The sequence below is a fragment of the Coturnix japonica genome, chromosome 2 (assembly GCF_054131305.1).
Source record: "Coturnix japonica strain WE chromosome 2, WE-NBRP24, whole genome shotgun sequence".
In the NCBI taxonomy this organism is placed as follows: Eukaryota; Metazoa; Chordata; class Aves; order Galliformes; family Phasianidae; genus Coturnix; species Coturnix japonica.
The window spans coordinates 33,883,636-33,904,002 of record NC_140664.1 but is presented as its reverse complement, the minus strand read 5'-3'; the positions used below and the strand labels follow the sequence as shown (position 1 = coordinate 33,904,002).

Genomic DNA, 20,367 nt, shown 5'->3' with positions numbered 1-20,367 from the left:
TTTAGGCTGGCTCATGGTAAATAAAGCACAAGTAAATCCAACATTCTAAAAGAACTGAATTTTTAAACTGGAAAAGGGTAGATTACAGGAGATATTAGGAAGAAATTCTTTACTGTGAGGGTGGTGAGACATTGGACCAGGTTGCCTTGTATGGTTGTGGATGCCTGGAAGCTCTCAAGGCCAGGCTGGATGGGGCTGTGAGCAACCTGGTCTAGAGGGAGGTGTCCCTGCCTACAGCAGGGGGTTGGAACTACATGATCTTAAAGGTCCCTTCCAACTCAAATCCTTTTATGATGAAAATAATATTAAATATGCCATGAAAATAATATTAAATATGCCGTAGGAAAGAATGCCAAGCAGTTTAGGATTTTAATAACCTAAATAATCTACAGCAATTTCATCATACCAGAATATAACCCTACAATTCTATTTATTTTAATCATTATGGTTGTTCAAAGGGCAGATTTTGCCTACACTGCAATCTGCCTTCTGCAAAATCTGTGAGTCATCTCACTCCAGAGAAGCGCTCTGCTCAGATTTCCTTTACTTCTCTCCCCTGCTGTGGATTGTCTGAAAAGAGGTACAACTCTTTTGTAATAGGATTCCTTTGTAGTACCTTTGAACCTGTCATTATGAAGAACTATGCATGTACAATGTATTGTATTTGCATTACAGTAGATTATAAAGTTGGACAGGTGTGGAAACCAAGCAATTTGCATCCTCTTTAAGGACAGGCACCCCAAACATTTCAATAGCAATATGGTGGTATCAACCATCTCGGACCAGATCTCATTAACAAATATCATCCTTTCTTTAATTTCAACCAATTTTAATAATATGCTGCATGCTGACTTGACAGTTCTCCTTCAAATAGTAGAACTACTACAGGAAGTACCCAGTTTATTTGTATCATTTGCTATCAAAACACTAAACAGGGAGAAATCAAAGCTCAGACGCCATTACAAAATAATGATATGAATGCAAAATATATAGATATATTTGGAGAAAGGTAGTTGGGTGACATGCCAGTAGAAAAAGACTACAGGGCAACCGTAGAGCATGACAAGCTATTCAGGACTGGACCAGCAGATGGAGCAGGGCATGTAAAGAGCACTTTCATCCTGCTTTTCTTCACTTCTGTTCTCTTTTTTTATTCTTCCCCTTTTATTTTATTTTTTTAACAAACAAATGAAAATTAAAGAAGTGCAGAGCCTTCCTGTCTCCCACATATCATCATGGCTTACTACTTGCCCTCCTGCAACTTGCTGTGTGTATTCACCTTCCTGAGTTATCCAGCTCTGAAGTGTAGCTCTTCATGTTCCTTACTCCATCAAATTCACAACTTGCTTTTATGTCCCCATTAAGAAGTCATGGAGACTGGGATGTTGAAAGATCCTTAGCCATCCAACAACATGTCGGCAAAAGCAAGTAGAGTGAAATAACTGGATCTCTAGAGTCAACCAGTGCTGAAGAGCTGATGTCTATCTATCCTTACATATACAGACTTTTTCCACCTTCACATTGCTCATTGGCTATATGGACTGGATGCTCATCAGCAGAACAGACTAGATGTTGTCCTGTATTGCCAAGGTTAACATTCATATAAAAAAGAAAAAAGTTATATATATATATATTGCTTGTCTAAAAGAAGCTTTGGCAGTGAACAATGTCTTCATTGTGTAAAAGAAAGGAAAAGGAAGACGCTGCTATAACAGACATGATAGAAAGCACCTTGAAAGTGTGAGGCTGCTCAACCATCCAGATGAGATTAGAAAGAGATGAATATGTAACAACATAAACAAGTTGTCTAAACCACAGCCCACTAGCTTTACATCTGAATCAGCCTTCTGGCCTGAGAAAATTTAATTGCAACTGAATGCAGATGACTAATTTGAAAAACTATCTATCTCTGCTAAAATTAAATACGTAATTTAATTTTCCTCTACCAGAATTGCCGTAATACTGTATTTTACTCAGCTCTGCCTATATGTTTCTATATACACATTTAACTTACATGAGCTAAAAACAAAGATTTATTATGGCTTTACTTTGCAAATGGAAAGACTTAAACCATAACAGAAAAAGAAATGCACAAAAGGAACATGGTAATGCAGGAAGAAAAAAGTGATAGATGATGGATGACAGATAGATGTTACAGAGAACAGGAGGTTAAGAGAAAACATAAGGTAAAAGACAGGAACAGTGAAACAGCTGGAACGTTTACAAGTGGGAACCAATTATTGCTTCTCCCAACAAATTAATACACATGAGCGCTCCAGAAGTTGTGTGGCTCTTAACGAGACTCAAATCTTGTAAGTTAAGCAGGTTCCGTGCAGTCAGAGATAAGGTGGCGGACTTCCAAAAAAACCTGTGCTGCAGAAAGCATGTGACTTGCTGAGTCAGTGTGCAGACAGCTCCCCAGAAAAGCGAGGGCACTGTGCTGCCGGCGCAGCATTCCCTCAGATGAGACACATGCAGTGAGCATCCGGCCACTAAGGGCAATTCCTGCTCCTGGGGCTGTCTCCTACTAAACTCTCAGGTTAGCTGAGGGGGAGCAACGATTTCCAGCTGTGACAGGTGAACCTTGCTGAAGGAGACTGAGTCACTGCTGGTGTTGGTTCTCTTTTGCCTCCTCTGCCTGCAGTCACTGTTCCCATAACAAAGAAGAGTAGCTGACTTCATCTCAAGTATCCCAGCTTGAAGGCTGGTGTCTGATCAGATTTACGCTCAGCCTGTTTTAAGACAAAATGCCAGACTCCCATCCATGCAGCCACGCTCCTGCTTCCTTATGCCACCAGCACTCCTGCTCTGCATTAGCAGGCTCAGTGTGTTCTCCACGGCAAGATGTACCTTGTTGCCACAGTGGCACTTCTCGGGCGGCAGTACCCAAACCTATCTGAATTCTGGCCGTGCTTTCATTTTTGGCTGGTTCCAGTGTTTCTCTGTGACCCATTAAAGGCAGAGCACTGAGGTACGGCCCACCAGGCTATGTGGTCTGCATACTTTGAGGGCAGACAGACGTGCCTGCAGTCCTCCAGTCTGGCGTCATGCTTCATCAAGAATACAGAATTTCACCAGAGCTGCCTAATTCAGAGACCAGGGCCCCTGCCTGAGTTATACAGTCTGATGTGAATGTACAACACGCTCAGTTAAAGACATTGAGAAAAAAGGAATAAAAGCATTGAATTCCTGAACAAACAGTGCCGACAGTTAAACTGCGAAATATATGCTTTATTTCTGCTATGCCTGGCCTCTGCTCCTAGTGCTTAGAACACTAAAACAAAGTAACAGAGATATCAGAGAAGAGCTGTGGGGTTTATTTCAACCCCTTCCACCGAACTCCTGTCTGTGGCCTGAGTGCAGGAGAAGTGCAGACCCTCCCACCTGAGGCCAGCAACCACTGCTTCCCCAGGGCATCTTCCCACCTCCTCCTGGCCTCAGGGTCACCCATTAAGGAGACTGCAGCCCACACGACCACTGCTCTGCCTGCTGTAGGGGCACAGAGGTGTCTAACGCGCAGGGAGGAAGGGTAACGGCCAGAGAGGGGTGTCTCCAGGCTCCCGCAATGGGGTGAGTGTTGCTCCTTGCTCTCACAGAGGTGATAAACAAGTCCTCCTGCCAGGCTCTTCACAAGCAGCCATTGTGTTTTCCTCAGTCTCCAGCTGCCCCGCAGGAAGCCCTGAAGGCCATTTGGAGGAGTGTCGGGCACACGCAGCCCAGAGTGAGGGCAGGAAGGTATCCATTTAATAAACAATCCTCAGTACATGAAATAAAAGTTTGTAGAACTGGAAGCTCGTTATAATGCACAATGTGAGCACACTAGAGTGAAGTGCCTTGACTCTCTGCCCATACCTTAGAGTTAGGACAGAAAATAAATCGGTAATTGTTTGCACAGCAGTCAGACACTGGAGGGTTACTTAGGAAAGACTGTGACAACATTAGCATTTCCATCTCTACAGCCGTCTGAATAGCAGGCAGGAAATCAGGCATGAAACTGCAAACTGAGCAATGGAAAATCATGCATTGCCCGAGCACCATCCAGCTGTGAGATGGTGGGGGACACCAGGATGATATGTCATGCCATCCACTGAAGGTAGCTTGGCAGTCAGAAACAAAGTGACCTCGGCAGTTCTAATTCCTGCAGCTTCTAATGTTAAGCACTTGAACTTGGTGAAATTCCCGTGGTGTAATTTCACCTACAAAGAACATAAATTGATGGTGACAGTCTTCTTTAATTCTTCTTTAAGAAGTCTAGAGGTGAATTGGTACAGCCCAGCCTGACGCAGCAGTTACGTATGTTGGTTTGGGGCTGGTTTGTTCAAGAAGTACAAACAACACGTCAGGCTACTCCTTGCTCATTGCACCCAGCTTGGAACAGGGCCAGTTAATACTCTCACGACTATCCCAGGAACAGAACCACTCCACAGCAATTATTCCTCTTCCAGTAATGATGGGGTGCTGCCTGCACAACTTGTATATGCTTTCAGTGATCGTCTGTCATGTTTCACTGTTGAATGGGTGGAGAATTTCCTAGCATACAAAAGAACAAAAGCACAGTTTGTTCCCAGCTTCAAAGGAAAAATATGAATTTTGAGGTAACCACTCGGCGTTATTTTATTAAGAGTTTTGCAGCTGCAGAGACTGGTACCAATCCATTATTCTTTAAAAGCTGGCACATGACCAGGAAAAAGGAAAAAAACAAACAAACAGAAAAGAAATAGTATATTGACAAGGGAACATTAGCACGCTATTGTCCTTGGGTGCTCTAAGTTCAACAAACATCCAATAACTTCCCCTATTTTATCCACTATGCTCAAACAATAGATGCAGTCTTGGACCCCTTCTTGAAAGTAGCTCAGGAACTGATCAAGAGCAGTTTGGGCCTTCTACCTCTGACTCCTTCAGGCTCCCCAGTCTCATCTCAGTGGCAATCTTGGAAAGAGAGATCTTCTAAAATCTGTTAAGCATGGCCGCATCCTCATACTGGTCTTCAAATTGTTAGTGAAGTTGGAGCTTGGAGATGAAGGTGATGAGATGAATCTTTATTATCGGAGCTACTGCCCGTAACCTGGATTTTTGATGGTGCACAAAAAGCAAGCTGAACAAACAACAGACTATACAGAGCTGAATGTCCTGGCTAGGGCATCACCATAGTCTGACAAATGCTATCACCTTGAGAGCAGGACTTCTCAAAGTATCATGACAAGGGATGAAGTAATGCAGAGATCAGCAAGTAACAAGCTCCCTGTGCTAGAAAGGCAGTACCATGGTCTTGGTGCTCCTGAGTGAGTATGGGGCTTCGCTGCAAGGGGCTCATTGCAGGACAAAACACTACACCCCCTTCTGAGGTGTAAGTATTGTAAATCTTTCACTGCACTTCTGTGAAAATTTACTTTAGGCTACATAGAAAATTCATCACTACAAAAGCAGTATTTGAGTTGTGCTGGAGCCTAGTTGAGGTGTCCCACAGGAGGGCCTGAGCACTGCCATGACTGGCTGAGGAGAAGCCGGCAGCTGCAGGGCAGGAGGAAGGGGCTGAAGGCAGAGACTTAACATGAGAGACTTAACATGAGCCAGAGAGACTTAACATGAGCCAGCAGTGTGCTCTGGCAGCTCGGAAAGCAAATGGGATCCTGGGCTCCATCAGGAGAGGGGTGGTCAGCAGGGATAGGGAGGTGATTGTCCCTCTCTACTCTGCTCTTGTGAGGCCCCATCTGGAGTACTGTGTCCAGGTGTGGAGCCCTCAGTACAAAAAAGACATGGAGATTTTGGAAAGGGTCCGGAGGAGGGCCACGAAGATGATCAGGGGGCTGGAGCACCTCCCCTACGAGGACAGGCTGAGGGAGCTGGGTTTGTTCAGCCTGGAGAAGAGAAGGTTGCGGGGTGACCTCATTGCAGCCTTTCAATACCTGAAGGGAACTTACTCCCAGGAGGGGAGTAAACTCTTTGAAAGGGCTGACAATAGCAGGACATGAGGAAATGGTTTTAAGTTAAAAGAGGGAAGATTTAGGTTGGATGTTAGGGGGAAGTTCTTCACTAGGAGAGTGGTTAGGCCCTGGAACAGGCTGCCCAGGGAGGTTGTGGATGCCCCGTCTTTGGAGGTGTTCAAGGCCAGGTTGGACGGGGCCCTGGGCAACCTGATCTAGTAAATGTGTATGTTTGGTGGCCCTGCCAGGCAGGGGGGTTGGAACTTCATAATTCTTGAGGTCCCTTCCAACCCGGGTCATTCTGTGATTCTGTGATTCTGTGAAGGCAGGCGCTGGTCTCCTCCTGTGGGGCTGGAAGGTTCAATAAAGGCGAAACACCTTCATTGAACACCCAGGTTTCTCAACTGGAGATAAGATTCAGGGAGCTCAGCACATCTAGTTGCCTGCCTGATGAACAAGTCGGGGACCATAGCGAAGAAGGATTTTTCAAGATGGAACATTGTGGTAAACAGATCAATGCTATAAACACAGAGAATACGTGTGGATTACGGCAATTAAGTACAGAAGCCTTTCAAACTCGCACAGAACTTCCCTGCCACGGCTACACCCTGTGTGTCCGTCAGCCCCGCCCTCAGAGCATGCGCAGAGCCGGGCCAGCTCCACCACCGCCCCCGGTCCCCTCATAGCGGCGCGGCTGGGAGTTGTGCGGGCTGCGGTTGTTCTTCTGTGCGCTGACCCCTTCTTCGACGGCAGGACCGGAGGTACGGGGGAACTCTTTCCCTTTTGGCGGCCTCCCGCTGCCCTTTGTGGGTCTGGGGCGGCGTGACTTCCTCGGCGCTGTGTGAGGAGGGGGGCGGGGAGCTGCCTCGGCGCCCCGAGCAGCCATTTCGTGGGGCTCCGGATTGTATGTCTGCCGATAGGAGCCCCCTCCTCACACTGTGAGGAAATGAACGCTGTGTGCGTTGGTAGCTGTTCTCTGCTTTGTGTTTGAGGTTTTGGGGTGCTGCTCCTTCCCGTTCAGACTGCGGGTCCCTTGCGTATGGCTTGATTCCCAGTCAGCACCCCTGCCCCTCAGCCTGGGGGTTGGGCGTTCGTACCGCCTTCTGTTGGGATCCGGAGGTGGAACGGATGTGTTTTGCCTTTGTGGGAAGGTGAGCCCTTCCTCAGCTCTGAAATGGAGGCAGCACCTTCCCGAGTTTTCCTCTGTAAGGAGGGCAACGCTCGGAGACCAATTAGGTGGTATCAGCAGGAAAACGCCGTGTGATTAGTGGAGGTCACAGCTTGCAAAACAGCTGCTGCCTTTTCCTGCTGTCTCAACCCGACCTTCGGGAAGTGACTCCTAAGTTTGGAGAAGAAACTTAACCTCACAACTTTCGAGCAGTTCCGAAAGCCAAAGCTGCTATTCAAATGCTTGTTTTGTGGCCGCAGGCACCAATTACCTTTACTCACCCCACTCCAGCTCCTAGTACTGCCTGCTGCCACTTTCAGAGACAGTGATAGCCACAGATCAGACATTAGCTAGATCTCAGGGTGCGTTCAGCTCTGGATTCCAACCCAAGGAGTGTGTTGGGCTGCCCGTTGTTCTTCATGCAAACCTGCTTGTCAGCAGATTGCTCTTACCTACAGGACTCCCTGCACACAGCCTGAGTGTGTCACGAGTGCTGCCTGTTGGCTGGGTGCTGCCCTTGGTCAATAGGATCTGCTTGGCCAGGCATCCTGCTGAAGGACCTTCTGGCCTGAGGATACTTGGAAACAGGGATTTCTTCTTTCCTTTTTTGCTTTTGTACTTTTCATGAAAGCCTCAACTTACTGTGTATGTTCTTCATGTGCTGTAGGAACCTGTAAACAACCGGATAATGGTTCTGCTGCCAATGTAGGCTCCTGAGGGAGGATGGGAGGTGAGCAGCTCCCGCTGTGTGGTAACTGCTCCCCAGCTCCTGTCTGAAGCCGTTCCAGTGGCTGCCCAAACTTTGTGTTCAGGCTTATTATTGCTATGAGTCACTTATGGGTTCTTCCTGAGGTTCCCGGCGGTCCCTGACGATGATGGTAGCTGCTAAATGTTTTTGTTTTGAACTAAATACAGTACTTCAGGGCATCTCATGTTGCCTAATGAGATGTTGGGTGCGTATTTAACTGTTAGAACAGCCTGTGTGGAAATAGAAAATGCTCCTTTTTTTTTTGTAAGAGCAACAAAGCTGGTATGTAAGGAGATAAGAATGCAGTTAGCGGTGACCGTTATTCCAGTTATTTATTGGAAAACCAAAAATAGCATCCAGTGAGATTTGGAGAAGGAAGCTGGCAGGGCAACTCATTGGGAGCTGTGACACACCCGAGGGTTTGCAAGTTTCCAGCTGGGAAGGGAGGTGGCCTTGAGTGGTGGTGAAGTAGCAGGGTCAGCTTCTGAAGGAGCTCCTTTGGTGCCTGGAGAGCCAATATGAAAGTATGAGGAACAGTTTTGAGGTGATAGCCTGTGATGGGTGTTACTGGTGATTGCTATGCAGGGTGAGAGTGGACTGTGGGGAGATGGCCCAGCTGGAAGTGGGATGATATGGAATGATGGCCAGAACCAGAGACCCATCAGATGCTACAATGGGCTCTGAGAGCAGTCTGTGCTGCTGTGAATACAATGCTCTGTGTAGCTTTACTGCAGATAGAACTCTAAAATAAACAAGGGGAGATTTAAATTAGATGATAGGGAAGAAATTTGTCTCTCTGAGGGCAGTGAGGTACGGCTGCCCAGAGAAGCTGTGATTCCCCATCCCTGGAGGCACTCAAGGTCAGGTGGGATGGATGTCCTTGTCTGCTCCTGCCCACTGCAGGGGAATGGAACTGTATGATCTTTAATATCTCTTCAGTCTAAGCCATTCTATGCTTTTAGCAGCAGAATGAGGTGGCTGGGGACTGCTTACCTGAGCGTGCGTTGTGCTAGGCTTTGGCTTGCATATGCTGTTCTTTTTGATGGAGCAAAAGCATTTGCATTGATGGCATTCAGGTCAATGCTGCATTAAAATGAAGTTTTACACTGTCGTTAAATGCATCTGTTTAATTTTTAATGTTTCTGGGTCTCAGTTCTATTTCGTTTGTTTGCAATGACCTGACAAAAACTATCAGTTGCAAATAATGCTAAACGTGTGGCCACTTCTTTTGGGGTAGTTTAGATCTTTGTCCCGCTTTGGGCTCCCTTTGGAAATGTTAATTGTAGTGTGACATGATACTGGAGCTGCTGGGCGCTCTGCTGAACAAGTAGAAAAGCAGTTGATGAAATTAATGTTATGTGAAGAGACATCTATTGTGTTACTGCAGCAATTAATCATCAGCTTTAGTTTGTTTAAATCAACCCAGCGTCTGCGTGTAAAGAAGCAGCAGCTCAAGGATTTATGTTTAGGTTGGATATTAGGAAGAACTTCTTTACAGAAAGGGTGGTTATGTACTGGAATAGGCTCCCCAGGGAGGTGGTTGAATCACCATCTCTGGTTGTGTTTAAGAGCCGTTTGGATGTGGTGCTCAGGGATATGATTTAGTGAAGGGTTGTTAGAGTTCGGGTACTGGTTAGGCTGCGGTTGGACTTGATGATCTTCAAGGTCTTTTCCAACCTGGGTAATTCTATGTAGTGGTCTCTTTCAGTCTTGCACAAATCAGGACCTCTAACTTATCTTTGGATGAGAGAATTAATCTCCCAACCAGAAGCACTTCATAGTGCCTCTGTTAACTGCGTTCATGTTTTCTGTGCCACGTTTTAATTTTCAAAGCTTTATCATGTTCTTACGTTCTGTTTCTATCCTTTCCTGTGGTGAACTGCCTTAACTACTCTTCTGCAACGTTCTGTTGACCTCGGTGAGAATCTGAGCAAAGGATTTCTCAAAAGTGGAGTTTTCTAAAGCCTCTGTGGCTCAGATCACGCAGAGCTACGTGCCTTCCAAGATCACATGAAGTGTTTTTATTTCACTGCTTCCTGTTATGCTGTCACAGGGCTCTCTCCTCATCACATGAGGGAGGCAGGCTGAAGTCTGTGGATTTCAAAACCCACTGCTGACTAGGTCTGGGTGGTTCGTGGTCTGTTGCTTCTCTTTAATATGGTACAAATGGACGCAGGAAGCCCGTTCTCTCGAGTGACTTGACCTCATTGCAGCCTTTCAATACCTGAAGGGAACTTACACCCAGGAGGGGAGTAAACTCTTCGAAAGGGCTGACAATAGCAGGACTAGGGGAAATGGTTTTAAGTTAAAAGAGGGAAGATTTAGGTTGGATGTTAGGGGGAAGTTCTTCACTAGGAGAGTGGTTAGGCCCTGGAACAGGCTGCCCAGGGAGGTTGTGGTTGCCCCGTCCTTGGAGGTGTTCAAGACCAGGTTGGACGGGGCCCTGGGCAACCTGATGTAGTAAATGTGTATGTTTGGTGGCCCTGCCAGGCAGGGGGGTTGGAACTACATGATCCTTGAGGTCCCTTCCAACCTGGGTCATTGTGTGATTCTGTGAGTGACTTCTTGATAGGAGTGTTAGAAATGATAAAAACCTTTAGATAGTGTGAAAACTTCTGAACTGTTTTCCTCAGTTGCATGTGAATTACTGTCCTACTTGGGAGATGGAACATAATTAGGTTTCCATCTTAATCCTCATCATTGTTGCAATACTTCCTGTGAAGCTGTTCTCTGTGCAGGCTTTCTCATGGCTGCAACCTTTAACAGCACCGAGTAAGCAAAGCCTATTATACACAGGCTAATAGTGATAACAGATGAAGCTGTTAGTCTTAATGAAATTTGTCTTCAGTGCTTTGTATCTGTAGTGCTAAAGTTTACAGGTCGCGACTTGCTTATTTAGTGCTTTGTCTGCTTTCTCTTTCATTTCTGTTTTAAGCTGTAATACTAGGCAAGTACTGGATGGCTAACCCTTCCTTTTTCTTTTTCCAACCCAGTGAGGCTGCATCAACATGTCTCTCTATCCTTCCCTAGAAGATCTGAAGGTGGACAAAGTTATTCAGGTATGGCAGGCTTTCATAAAGTTGGTTTTGGTAACAGTAATGATCCTGTTTCTGTTTAAGATGGGGAGGGGAGAACTGCTACTAGATTATGTATTTTACAGTCTCTGAAAAGGAAAAGAAAAGGAAAAGTGCCTCAGTCTCACCTGCATTTCTCTGTGTGGGGAAGGACCTTTGGAACTGTAGGCAGTGTTGGGATTTCTTTGTTTAGCTCCATGGGCCCTGCATTATCCTGAGGTGAAGATACAGTCAGGTGACAGTAAACTTTGATTTAAAAACAAAACCCAACCCTGCCTGCAGCTGATAATACTATATGCTCCCTCAGCCTTTTAATGACCAGCTGCCAGTGTTTAAACACTATAACTAAAAACTCTTCACTGTTTAACTTTTGCAACCAATGTGGTAATGGAAATAGGGTATTTCTCTGCTAGTACTGAAGGATGCCCTGTGTCCTCAGCAAATCAGTATGATTAAAAGGAAAACTGGAGTGTGTGGCGGGGGAGGGAATTGTAAAAAACAAAACAAAACCCTGTTCTTACTGTACAGAGTTGGAGACTAAATAATGAGTCACTTTTGCTCTGAAACTTCTTAAATGTAACTTCCTGGAGAGAACGGGACTATGAAATCATCTATTTTTAAGCATTATTTCCTTAAAAAACACTCAGTAATTTGGTCAGTGTGTTGAATTTGGTGATTTATGCGTCCTGTTTGGCACTGTGTTTCGTTGTTCTGAAACTTAACCACACCTTTTACTTTTAACATCAGTAGCAATGTTAAGGTGGCTGTTTCTGTCCTGCATAATAGTAGGTCTCTGTAAGGTAATGTTTTCGACTGTTTGTGGATGCTAAAGGCTAAGAAAGAAGCAGCTCTGATACCGTGAGAAGAAAGGGAATTGGCTTACTTTAAAAGTCTCTTCTATTTGCTTAATGACAAAACTGGAACTGATGCTGATGGTGAAGCCTTCCTGTGTTATTAGCATAGCTCTGTCTCTGAGGAAGGTATGACTTCTTGTTGATATGTTATCGGTATGATAACACTGCCGAGTATTGTGTTAAATACTTCAAAGAAAATGATTGACTTCAGTGCTTGAAGATGAGTGGTAGTTAGCACATTAAAAAGAATACTTGGTCTACTGGCTATGTAACAAAGATCTCTTATGCAAGAAAGACCTATAGTAACATGTGTGAGTTTCCTTCCCTTTAGGCTCAGACTGCCTTCTCTTCAAACCCAGCTAATCCAGCAATCTTGTCTGAAGCTTCTGCTCCAGTTCCTCATGATGGAGGTAAGGTCATGTGCTGCATAGTATGCTCATGTTGTTGGGACCCTTTGAGCTCTCCTTGATTTTCACCTCAGCCACTTGCATATACTTACTTGTCACATGTTTGTAAACTTCAGACAGCAGCATGAATCTGAGCATTATGAAATCATGGAATTATTCAAGTTGGAAAAGACCTCAAAGATCATCAAGTCCAACCTCAGCCTAACCATAGCACCCTAACAACCCTCTGTTAAATCATATCTCTGAGTACTGCATCCAAATGGCTCTTAAACACATCCAGGGATGGTGACTCAACCACCTCCCTGGGGAACCTATTCCACTGCATCTTTCCTCTGGAGCATATGAACTTGCTTGGAAACAAGCAGACACAAATCTGTTAATAGAGAAGTGCCCAGAAACATGGAACTTCAACAATATTGTGCTTTCTGCAGCTTTTGGGGTAAAAACATATGTTGGAAAACACAATGGGCCTGAAGATGTCAGTCTCATTTCACCTTTTTATCCCCATGCTGATGTGCACCCACAAAGATGCACAGATATGCCTGAAAATCTGTAACTAGCATGACCAGCTACAGTGCTGGAAGAGCAGTAAAGAATGCTGATAGAGCAGGTACTAAGGCTTGGTGAGTGCACCTTTGTCTCGAGTTTCACTCTCGGAGCTGGTGTGATCTAAGCAATTTTAAGGCTGGAATTTATTTAGCTCATCAGAGACCCACCTTAGATCCGGGAAGGTGAATTGGACCAGAAGGAACTGAAGATCTTACCTGAGCTGGCATCATCAGATCAGATGGAAATTTGCATTATTAATCCCTTTTTAGTAGCATCCTTTCTGATGCTTGGCGTTTGTATTCCACTGCAACTTCTGTGCCTTTCATATTGCTTATCAAATGATGTATTTTGACATCAGCTTGTCTGCACATTCTTTGGATGTTGTGTATGGCTGAGAAATCATAGAAACATAGAACGGTCTGGGTTGAAAAGGATATCAGTGATCATCCAATTTCAATCCCCCTGCTATGTGCAGGGTCGCCAACCACCAGACCAGGCTGCCCAGAGCCACATCCAGCCTGGCCTTGAATGTCTCCTGGGATGGGGCATCCACAGCCTCCTTGGGCAACCTGTTTTACCTATGCCTTGGGACGTAGACAACCATCCCTGCAGGGAAATTATTAGATCACCATTTTGTTGGGACATATTGACAGTTTCTAGGATGTGCCAAACCCACAGGGACTCCCTCAGTCCTGTTGGAGGCAGGAGATTGTAGGTTATAGTTATTGAGAGATGCTGGGTGTTTTGTGTTGTTTGGAGTGCTCTCTCCTATTTTGAATTGGAATTGTAATACACCCAACAAGATGCATTCTGCAGTGTTATCTTTTGATGAAGAACAAAAGAGAAAAATAAGGTGTTGCCAAAATCACTTACAGCTTTCATTCCTAAGGGCTTGAAATGCAAGCAGAAGGCAGCCACAGAAGAAACAGTCATTAAAGGCTTTACTGATTGCTATCGCTAAACCAATTTTGAAATAATTATTTTTCTTCATATCAAGGGCCATGGTTTCTTTGTTGGTGTGAGCAGCATGACTATAAAAAGACATCCACTGGAACTATGAGAAAACTCTTCTCACTAGTGACAAGTGACAGGACGAGGGGAAATGGCCTCAAGTTGCACCAGGGCAAGTTTAGGTTGGATATTAGGAAGAACTTCTTTACAGAAAGGGTAGTTAAATACTGGAATAGGCTCCGCAGGGAGGTGGTTGAATCGCCATCCCTGGTTGTGTTTAAGAGCCGTTTGGATGTGGTGCTCAGGGATATGATTTAGTGTAGGGTTTTTAGAATTAGGGTACTATGGTTAGGCTGTGGTTGGACTTGATGATCTTCAGGGTCTTTTCCAACCTGGGTAATTCTATGATTCTATGAATGGTAGCAACTTGCTTGAGAAGAACATTGTATTCAACTTCTCTGTGTGTGTGTGTGTGTGTGTGTGACTTTCCCATGGAGAATTTTTCCAGACAAAATGCCTGTTGTTTCCATGAATACCCCTTGCACTGTTCACTTGTTTTCCATTGTAATTCTCAAATAAAATATGTTACAGTATCACTAGATTTCAGTTAATATGCATGAATAGTATGCTGTTCTGTTAAATTGACAAGTATATTAATTTCATGTTTCTCCTCTCATAGGCTTGTACCCCAGGTTATATCCAGAACTTTCTCAGTACATGGGTCTGAGTCTCAATGAGGAAGAGGTGCAGAGAAACTTGCCAGTTGCTCAGCCTCAGAGTGTAAGTACCAGTCAGTAATGTTTCAGTAACCACAAGTATAAAGGTGAAATGTTTATCTAGCATTCTACATAGTGGGCTATTATTTGTCTTAAGTACTACAATTAACTGATTAATGCTGTTTTGTAAGAAAAAGTCATTTTTACTTCTACTTGTAAACTAAGCAGTGTATATGCAAACGGTATCCTGGGCTCCATCAGGAGAGGGGTGTCCAGCAGGGACAGGGAGGTGGTTCTCCCTCTTTACTTGGCTCTTGTGAGGCCCCATCTGGAGTACTGTGTCCAGGTGTGGAGCCCTCAGTACAAAAAAGACATGGAGATTTTGGAAAGGGTCCAGAGGAGGGCCATGAAAATGATCAGGGGGCTGGAGCACCTCCCCTGTGAAGACAGGCTGAGGGAGCTGGGCTTGTTCAGCCTGGAGAAGAGAAGGTTGCGGGGTGACCTCATTGCAGCCTTTCAATACCTGAAGGGAACTTACACCCAGGAGGGGAGTCAACTCTTTGAAAGGGCTGACAATAGCAGGACACGGGGAAATGGTTTTAAGTTAAAAGAGGGAAGATTTAGGTTGGATGTTAGGGGGAAGTTCTTCACTAGGAGAGTGGTTAGGCCCTGGAACAGGCTGCCCAGGGAGGTTGTGGATGCCCCGTCCTTGGAGGTGTTCAAGGCCAGGTTGGACGGGGCCCTGGGCAACCTGATCTAGTAAATGTGTATGTTTGGTGGCCCTGCCAGGCAGGGGGGTTGGAACTTCATAATTCTTGAGGTCCCTTCCAGCCCGGGTCATTCTATGGTTCTATGATTTACTTTTTGGAGGGAGATAGAAAAGAGCTGGTGTTATGATTTAATTGTTTTTAATCACCTGAACTAAGTTGTCTGGTTTTTGTTTTAATCAGCAACTGGTAACACGATCACCTGCTAATTATATGGTAGCTCCAGTGACTGGAAATGATATTGGAATTCGCAGAGCAGAAATTAAGCAAGGCATCCGTGAAACAATTTTGTGTAAAGATCAAGATGGAAAAATTGGACTTCGCCTGAAGTCTGTTGACAACGTAAGTACAGCAGCTTGCTTTTGCCAGGAGAAATCCTACTGCTGGATTAAATTGGTAGCTAAACTAGTGTATGTATATGGTCAGAAATTAGTCTCGTGTGTAATGCTTGGTTATCTGCTGTCGGAATTTAGAAGTTCTTCATTAGCTCAAACTAGAGCATGGACTGGGGTCTGAATTCATAGCAACAATATATTTCCATGTTCTACAACACCTGAAGAATTATCTTTCTTTTTGCCTTTGGAGAGTAGAAGTGCCCTTGCAGAGCTGCTAGGAGTACTTAGAAGTTCAAGGCTTTATCCTTGTGGAAACTCTGGGGGGTACTGAAGTTCAGCAGTAGGTGAGGTAATGCATGTGGCTTAAATATAGATTCTTCTAATAGATTTATAGAATGTTAGTGGAGTTGTGCAGTACTCGTGAGGAAAATGGGGATAACAAGAGTATCACTTTACTTGTATGCAAGGAATAATGTCAGAGTAGGTCTCTTCTGGTTTCCCTTAATATGAATGTACTACCTGAAGATATTCCTAAGTCTGCTCTGAAGCTTCCCTCTTTTGGTATCTCTTGATTCTCAGTGTGGAAAGCAGTAAAAACACATTGTAATTAGGGCTTCAAATGAGGTTAAATTGATGCTGCATTTCTTCTAACCCAGAAATGCTGGAGTTTTCCTAGAGAGTATTGTGACTGCTTCTTGCTGCCTGTCCTGTCACCCCGAGAGGGATGATCTACATCCTGTATTGACCTGCTCTATCTGGGTTTTGGGGTACTTTGACTAGGAATTAGCAGCATTAGGTTTTGTTGTTCTACCACTTATTGTTTGTTTTTTTACCTTTTGTAGCAGTCTAACAATTCATAATTGGTAGGAAGTTGAAAACTAATGAGATTGAGTAAGAGGGGAAGACTGTTGTGGAGCTCCTAGCACTGCTGATCCATTTCTGAATCTACTTATAGACTATCTTGTGCAGGAGTTTTTAGTCAACTACACACAAAGATAGGAGAATTTAGTACTAGTCAGTATGATCAGTTGCTCAGACTTCTTTTTTTGCTTTCACCCTGCCCCTTTCTTTTGTAGGGAATATTTGTCCAATTAGTACAAGCAAACTCTCCAGCGTCTCTGGCTGGTCTACGGTTTGGGGACCAGGTTCTGCAGATCAACGGTGACAATTGTGCAGGATGGAGTTCTGATAAAGCACATAAAGTGCTGAAACAGGCTTCTGGGGAGAGGATTTCAATGATCGTTCGGGACAGGTAAGGCTCACTGCAGGAATTCCAAGATGGGTGACATGTAGGCTGCGCCTCAAGTACTGTGTTCAGTTTTGGGCCCCTCACTGCAAGAAAGACATTGAGGCACTGGTACGTGTTCAGAGGAGGACTACAAAGCTGGTGAGGGGTCTGGAGCACAGGCCTTATGAGGAGCGGCTGAGAGAGCTGGGATTGTTCAGCCTGGAGAAGAGGAGGCTCAGGGGAGACCTTATTGCTCTCTATAACTTCCTGAAAGGAGGTTGTAGTGAGCTGGGGGTTGGCCTCTTCTTTCGTGTAATCAGTGATAGAACTAGAGGGAATGGTTTTAAGCTGCGCCAGAGGAGATTCAGGCTGGACATTAGGAAGTATTACTTCTCAGAAAGGGTAGTCAGGCATTGGAATGCACCGCCCAGGGAGGTGGTGGAGTCACCGACCATGGGAGTGTTCAAGAAACATTTGGATGTTGTGTTAAGGGATATGATTTAGCTGGGAAGTATTGGTAATGGTTGGACTAGATGATCTTCTAGGTCTTTTCCAACCTGGGTAATTCTATGATTCTGTGATGCACAGTGTGACTGAGCAGGCCTTCAGAAGCTCTTTCAGTGTTACAATTTGAGAATGAAGGTTGACCCCAATGGCAGCATAAGACTTTTATTGTGTTAAATTAAAATGCAGTGATAGTAAATTTCCATGCTGCGTACCGTTTCTCTATCTGACTTCCTAACCTACACCTGGACTAAGGTGGCCTGCAGTGTCAGCTACCTGGTAACACTTCTATGTTTGAATGGCCGTTTGGGTGGTTGGATGTTTTGATATGTAGTTTATTATTAATTTAGAGGGGGGAATATCTATAGAAAAGGGAAAACATCAGGTTTAGAAACAAGCTTATGTGTGGAATGTGACTTTTTGCTGTGGAAAGAAGAGATTAAAATAGCAACTATTCATAAAATGAAACTAAACCTGATTGCTTTTCATTGTATTCTGAGTGAGCCGTACTTCAGCCGTATGAACTTCTTGTGAGTCACAGGAACTGAAATAGCGTGTAGTTCTTCCTGTGGTTCAGCAAACTGCAAATGTGTTTTTGCACTTTACAATTGCTTTTTTTCTTACAGGCCTTTTGAACGTATCATTACTATGCATAAGGACAGCACAGGGCACGTTGGATTCATATTCAAGAATGGAAAAATAACGTCAATAGTGAAAGACAGCTCTGCTGCGAGAAATGGACTTCTTACAGAGCACAACATCTGTGAAATTAATGGCCAGAATGTAATTGGATTGAAGGTAAGATAAGTACTGCGTGGTCGATGTAGGGAGCACCTATTTTTCTTTGCAGTAACCGTATTTTGCAGAGGGCGAGATGGTATATTCCTTAATGTTTATAAAACAACCAAATAATGAGGTACCTTGATCCGTAATGTTATGGGAAATGCCTGTTTCAGGGTGTCTTTGCTGTTAATGGGGAAAATCCTCTTCCTCTCTGTATGTACCTGTTACACTTTGCCCTCTGTCGTTAGTCTTTAACTTTACTGGCAAAAGGTAAGGAATGTTCCCTCTGCCAACCTGTGTCAAGTTGTAGTAGGACGCCTGTAGCCCTTCTCCAGGCAGTTCCTGTTAAGAAAACTCCACAGATGCCTATTGATTGGTATTGATTGGCGCTGTGGGTTAGTGATTAGCCCTGAAGGTTAAAACCCTGAAGCAGGGAGCTGTGCACCTCTGAATGTGTCTAGAAGGAGCTCTTGAACTCTGCATTATCAGTCATCCTGAGTGATGTCGCTCGTATGATTTCTTGTTCCATAACAGGACCCTCAGATTGCAGACATCTTGGCAACAGCTGGAAGTGTAGTGACAATTACCATCATGCCCTCAAGTATTTACGAGTATATAATAAAGAGGTAGGTAACAACCGAACAAAGCAGCCGCAGTGTTAATTATACTGAAGTTGACAACTACTGGCTTTCGCAGGTTAAATAAAAAGTAACTTGGTCTTGCCATGAGAACAAGCTTGACAGAAAGTCTGGTTAAGATGGGGAAGTCGGAAAACGTGCATCATCCAATGACTTGCATCAGACTGGGCTATTTTGGTTCTGTTTTCGAGCTGTTCCCATGGCAGTGGTGCTCCTTTGCTTTTTCTTTACTTCAAAAACCCTCTTCTAAGCATAGTTTAAGTGCTTTGAAATACAATTCTTCGTTACCTTGTAACTAAAACACTGTTTCTAATGGTGTGGAAGGCCTGTATATTTAATTAGAGATAGCAACCACAAAGATACAACAATCAGTCAGTCTTTTTAGACTTCTGCCTCTGTCTTGCACAACTGAGCACCTTCTCCTTTTCTTTAGGATGGCAACGAGCATCATGAAAAGCCTCATGGATCACTCTGTTCCTGAAGTCTAAGCTTCCCCCGTGCATGTGTGTGTACACGTATAATGACAATTCCGCTCAACTTGGCCTATTATACTCAGTGATTTCTTTCTTCTGCACATGAGCCTTTTTGGAGGCCAGGAGAAGTTAGGCTGTGTCAAGCACTTGCATCTGTCATGGCTGGGAATGTTACAGTTCAACATATCTTGTTTATCCGCAAACTGTAAGACTTGTAGCCTTATATGCTTGACAAATGTGAAATTCCAATTACGTTAGGACTTCTTTTCATAAGTCTCTTCCTTAGTTTACTACAATGATAAGCCATGCGACCGAAGGAACCAGATGTAACTTGCAAAGTTAAGTGTTGTTAACTAGGGCAATGCTGTGCTTTGTATGTTTAAGAAAACAACAAGTATTTTTACTGCTTTCTGTTTGCAAGAGTAGATTTGAGGTAGTGCTTTACAAGTATGGCTAGTAGTAGCTTATTTTTTGTTCTAGTAAATACTGTTTACACATGAATGCCAGCTAGGCTGAATATAGCTGAAGGCATCACTCATTAAATATAATGAAATGTAGTGTACAGATAATCAAATCTTTTTATTACTTGTTATACAAATTGTAACTAATGTGCTTATCTCTCGCCTTAACCAAGTTCTTAAGGATTCAGAAGTAATGACAATAAATGATCGGAACTTTAGATGGTGTGTGAGCGTGCTTAATGAGATCAGCTAACACAGGCTTCGTTCATTAAGGGCAGCTTCAGCTGGAAGCAAAGACAGGGTAGGAAATAAGCTTAGTTAGGAAGTTGTTTAAAACTTCACTGCCAACAAAGTTGAAATACATTAAAATATTGATCTTGAGTGTTGAGAAGACAATACTTATTTTCTACCTTCTGTTTAACATGTAGAATGGAAATTGGTGTTCATCAGGAGCACTAACTGTGTAGTTGCAGTAGTGTTCTCAGTTGTGTGCTGCTCATTAAGTATACTGGGGCTGGCAGGAATGATATTAACTTTGTTCGATGTGCTTCCAGGTGCTGCTGGGGTTTAGATTTGTGTTAAGAGTAGTGATATCCTCTGTTGAACAGTGCCCGCAGTGCACTGAAGTCTTCTGTTTTTTACTGTCTGTTCCTACAGTAGGTGGGGGGTGGGCAAGAGGCTTGAAGGGACACAGATGGGATTGCTGAACAGAGCTGACCAAAGAAGCATTCTGCACTGTTTAACATTGTGCTTAGCAGTAGAACTGGGCAAGGGGAGGAAATAC

At 44.2% G+C, this 20,367-nt stretch overlaps 1 protein-coding gene across 3 annotated transcripts; it reads left to right on the top strand.

Moving 5' to 3' along the window:
• The first annotated feature begins 6,609 nt into the window (after positions 1 to 6,609).
• Positions 6,610 to 19,801, top strand: SDCBP (syndecan binding protein). 3 transcript variants are annotated; one of them, XM_015855616.2, is made up of 9 exons: positions 6,610 to 6,688; positions 10,837 to 10,902; positions 12,103 to 12,181; positions 14,358 to 14,458; positions 15,345 to 15,503; positions 16,573 to 16,748; positions 17,855 to 18,026; positions 18,546 to 18,637; positions 19,083 to 19,801. In XM_015855616.2, the coding sequence occupies exons 2-9, from the start codon at positions 10,852 to 10,854 to the stop codon at positions 19,135 to 19,137; spliced, it is 885 nt and encodes a 294-aa protein (XP_015711102.2). In that variant the 5' UTR covers positions 6,610 to 6,688; positions 10,837 to 10,851; the 3' UTR covers positions 19,138 to 19,801. The 3 variants fall into 3 exon arrangements, with proteins under 3 accessions (XP_015711102.2, XP_085393483.1, XP_085393482.1); XM_085537357.1 differs by lacking the exon at positions 6,610 to 6,688 and adding an exon at positions 7,768 to 7,825; XM_085537356.1 differs by lacking the exon at positions 6,610 to 6,688 and adding an exon at positions 8,266 to 8,319.
• Positions 19,802 to 20,367: the final 566 nt, after the last annotated feature.

What these genes read in the sequence shown, in the direction of transcription:
- SDCBP (XM_015855616.2), top strand. Translation starts at nt 10,852, where the DNA reads ATGTCTCTCTATCCTTCCCTAGAAGATCTGAAGGTGGACAAAGTTATT. An exon ending in AGGTGGACAAAGTTATTCAG is followed by an intron (nt 10,903 to 12,102) that starts GTATGGCAGGCT and finishes CCTTCCCTTTAG; the next exon opens with GCTCAGACTGCCTTCTCTTC. An exon ending in TACGAGTATATAATAAAGAG is followed by an intron (nt 18,638 to 19,082) that starts GTAGGTAACAAC and finishes CCTTTTCTTTAG; the next exon opens with GATGGCAACGAGCATCATGA.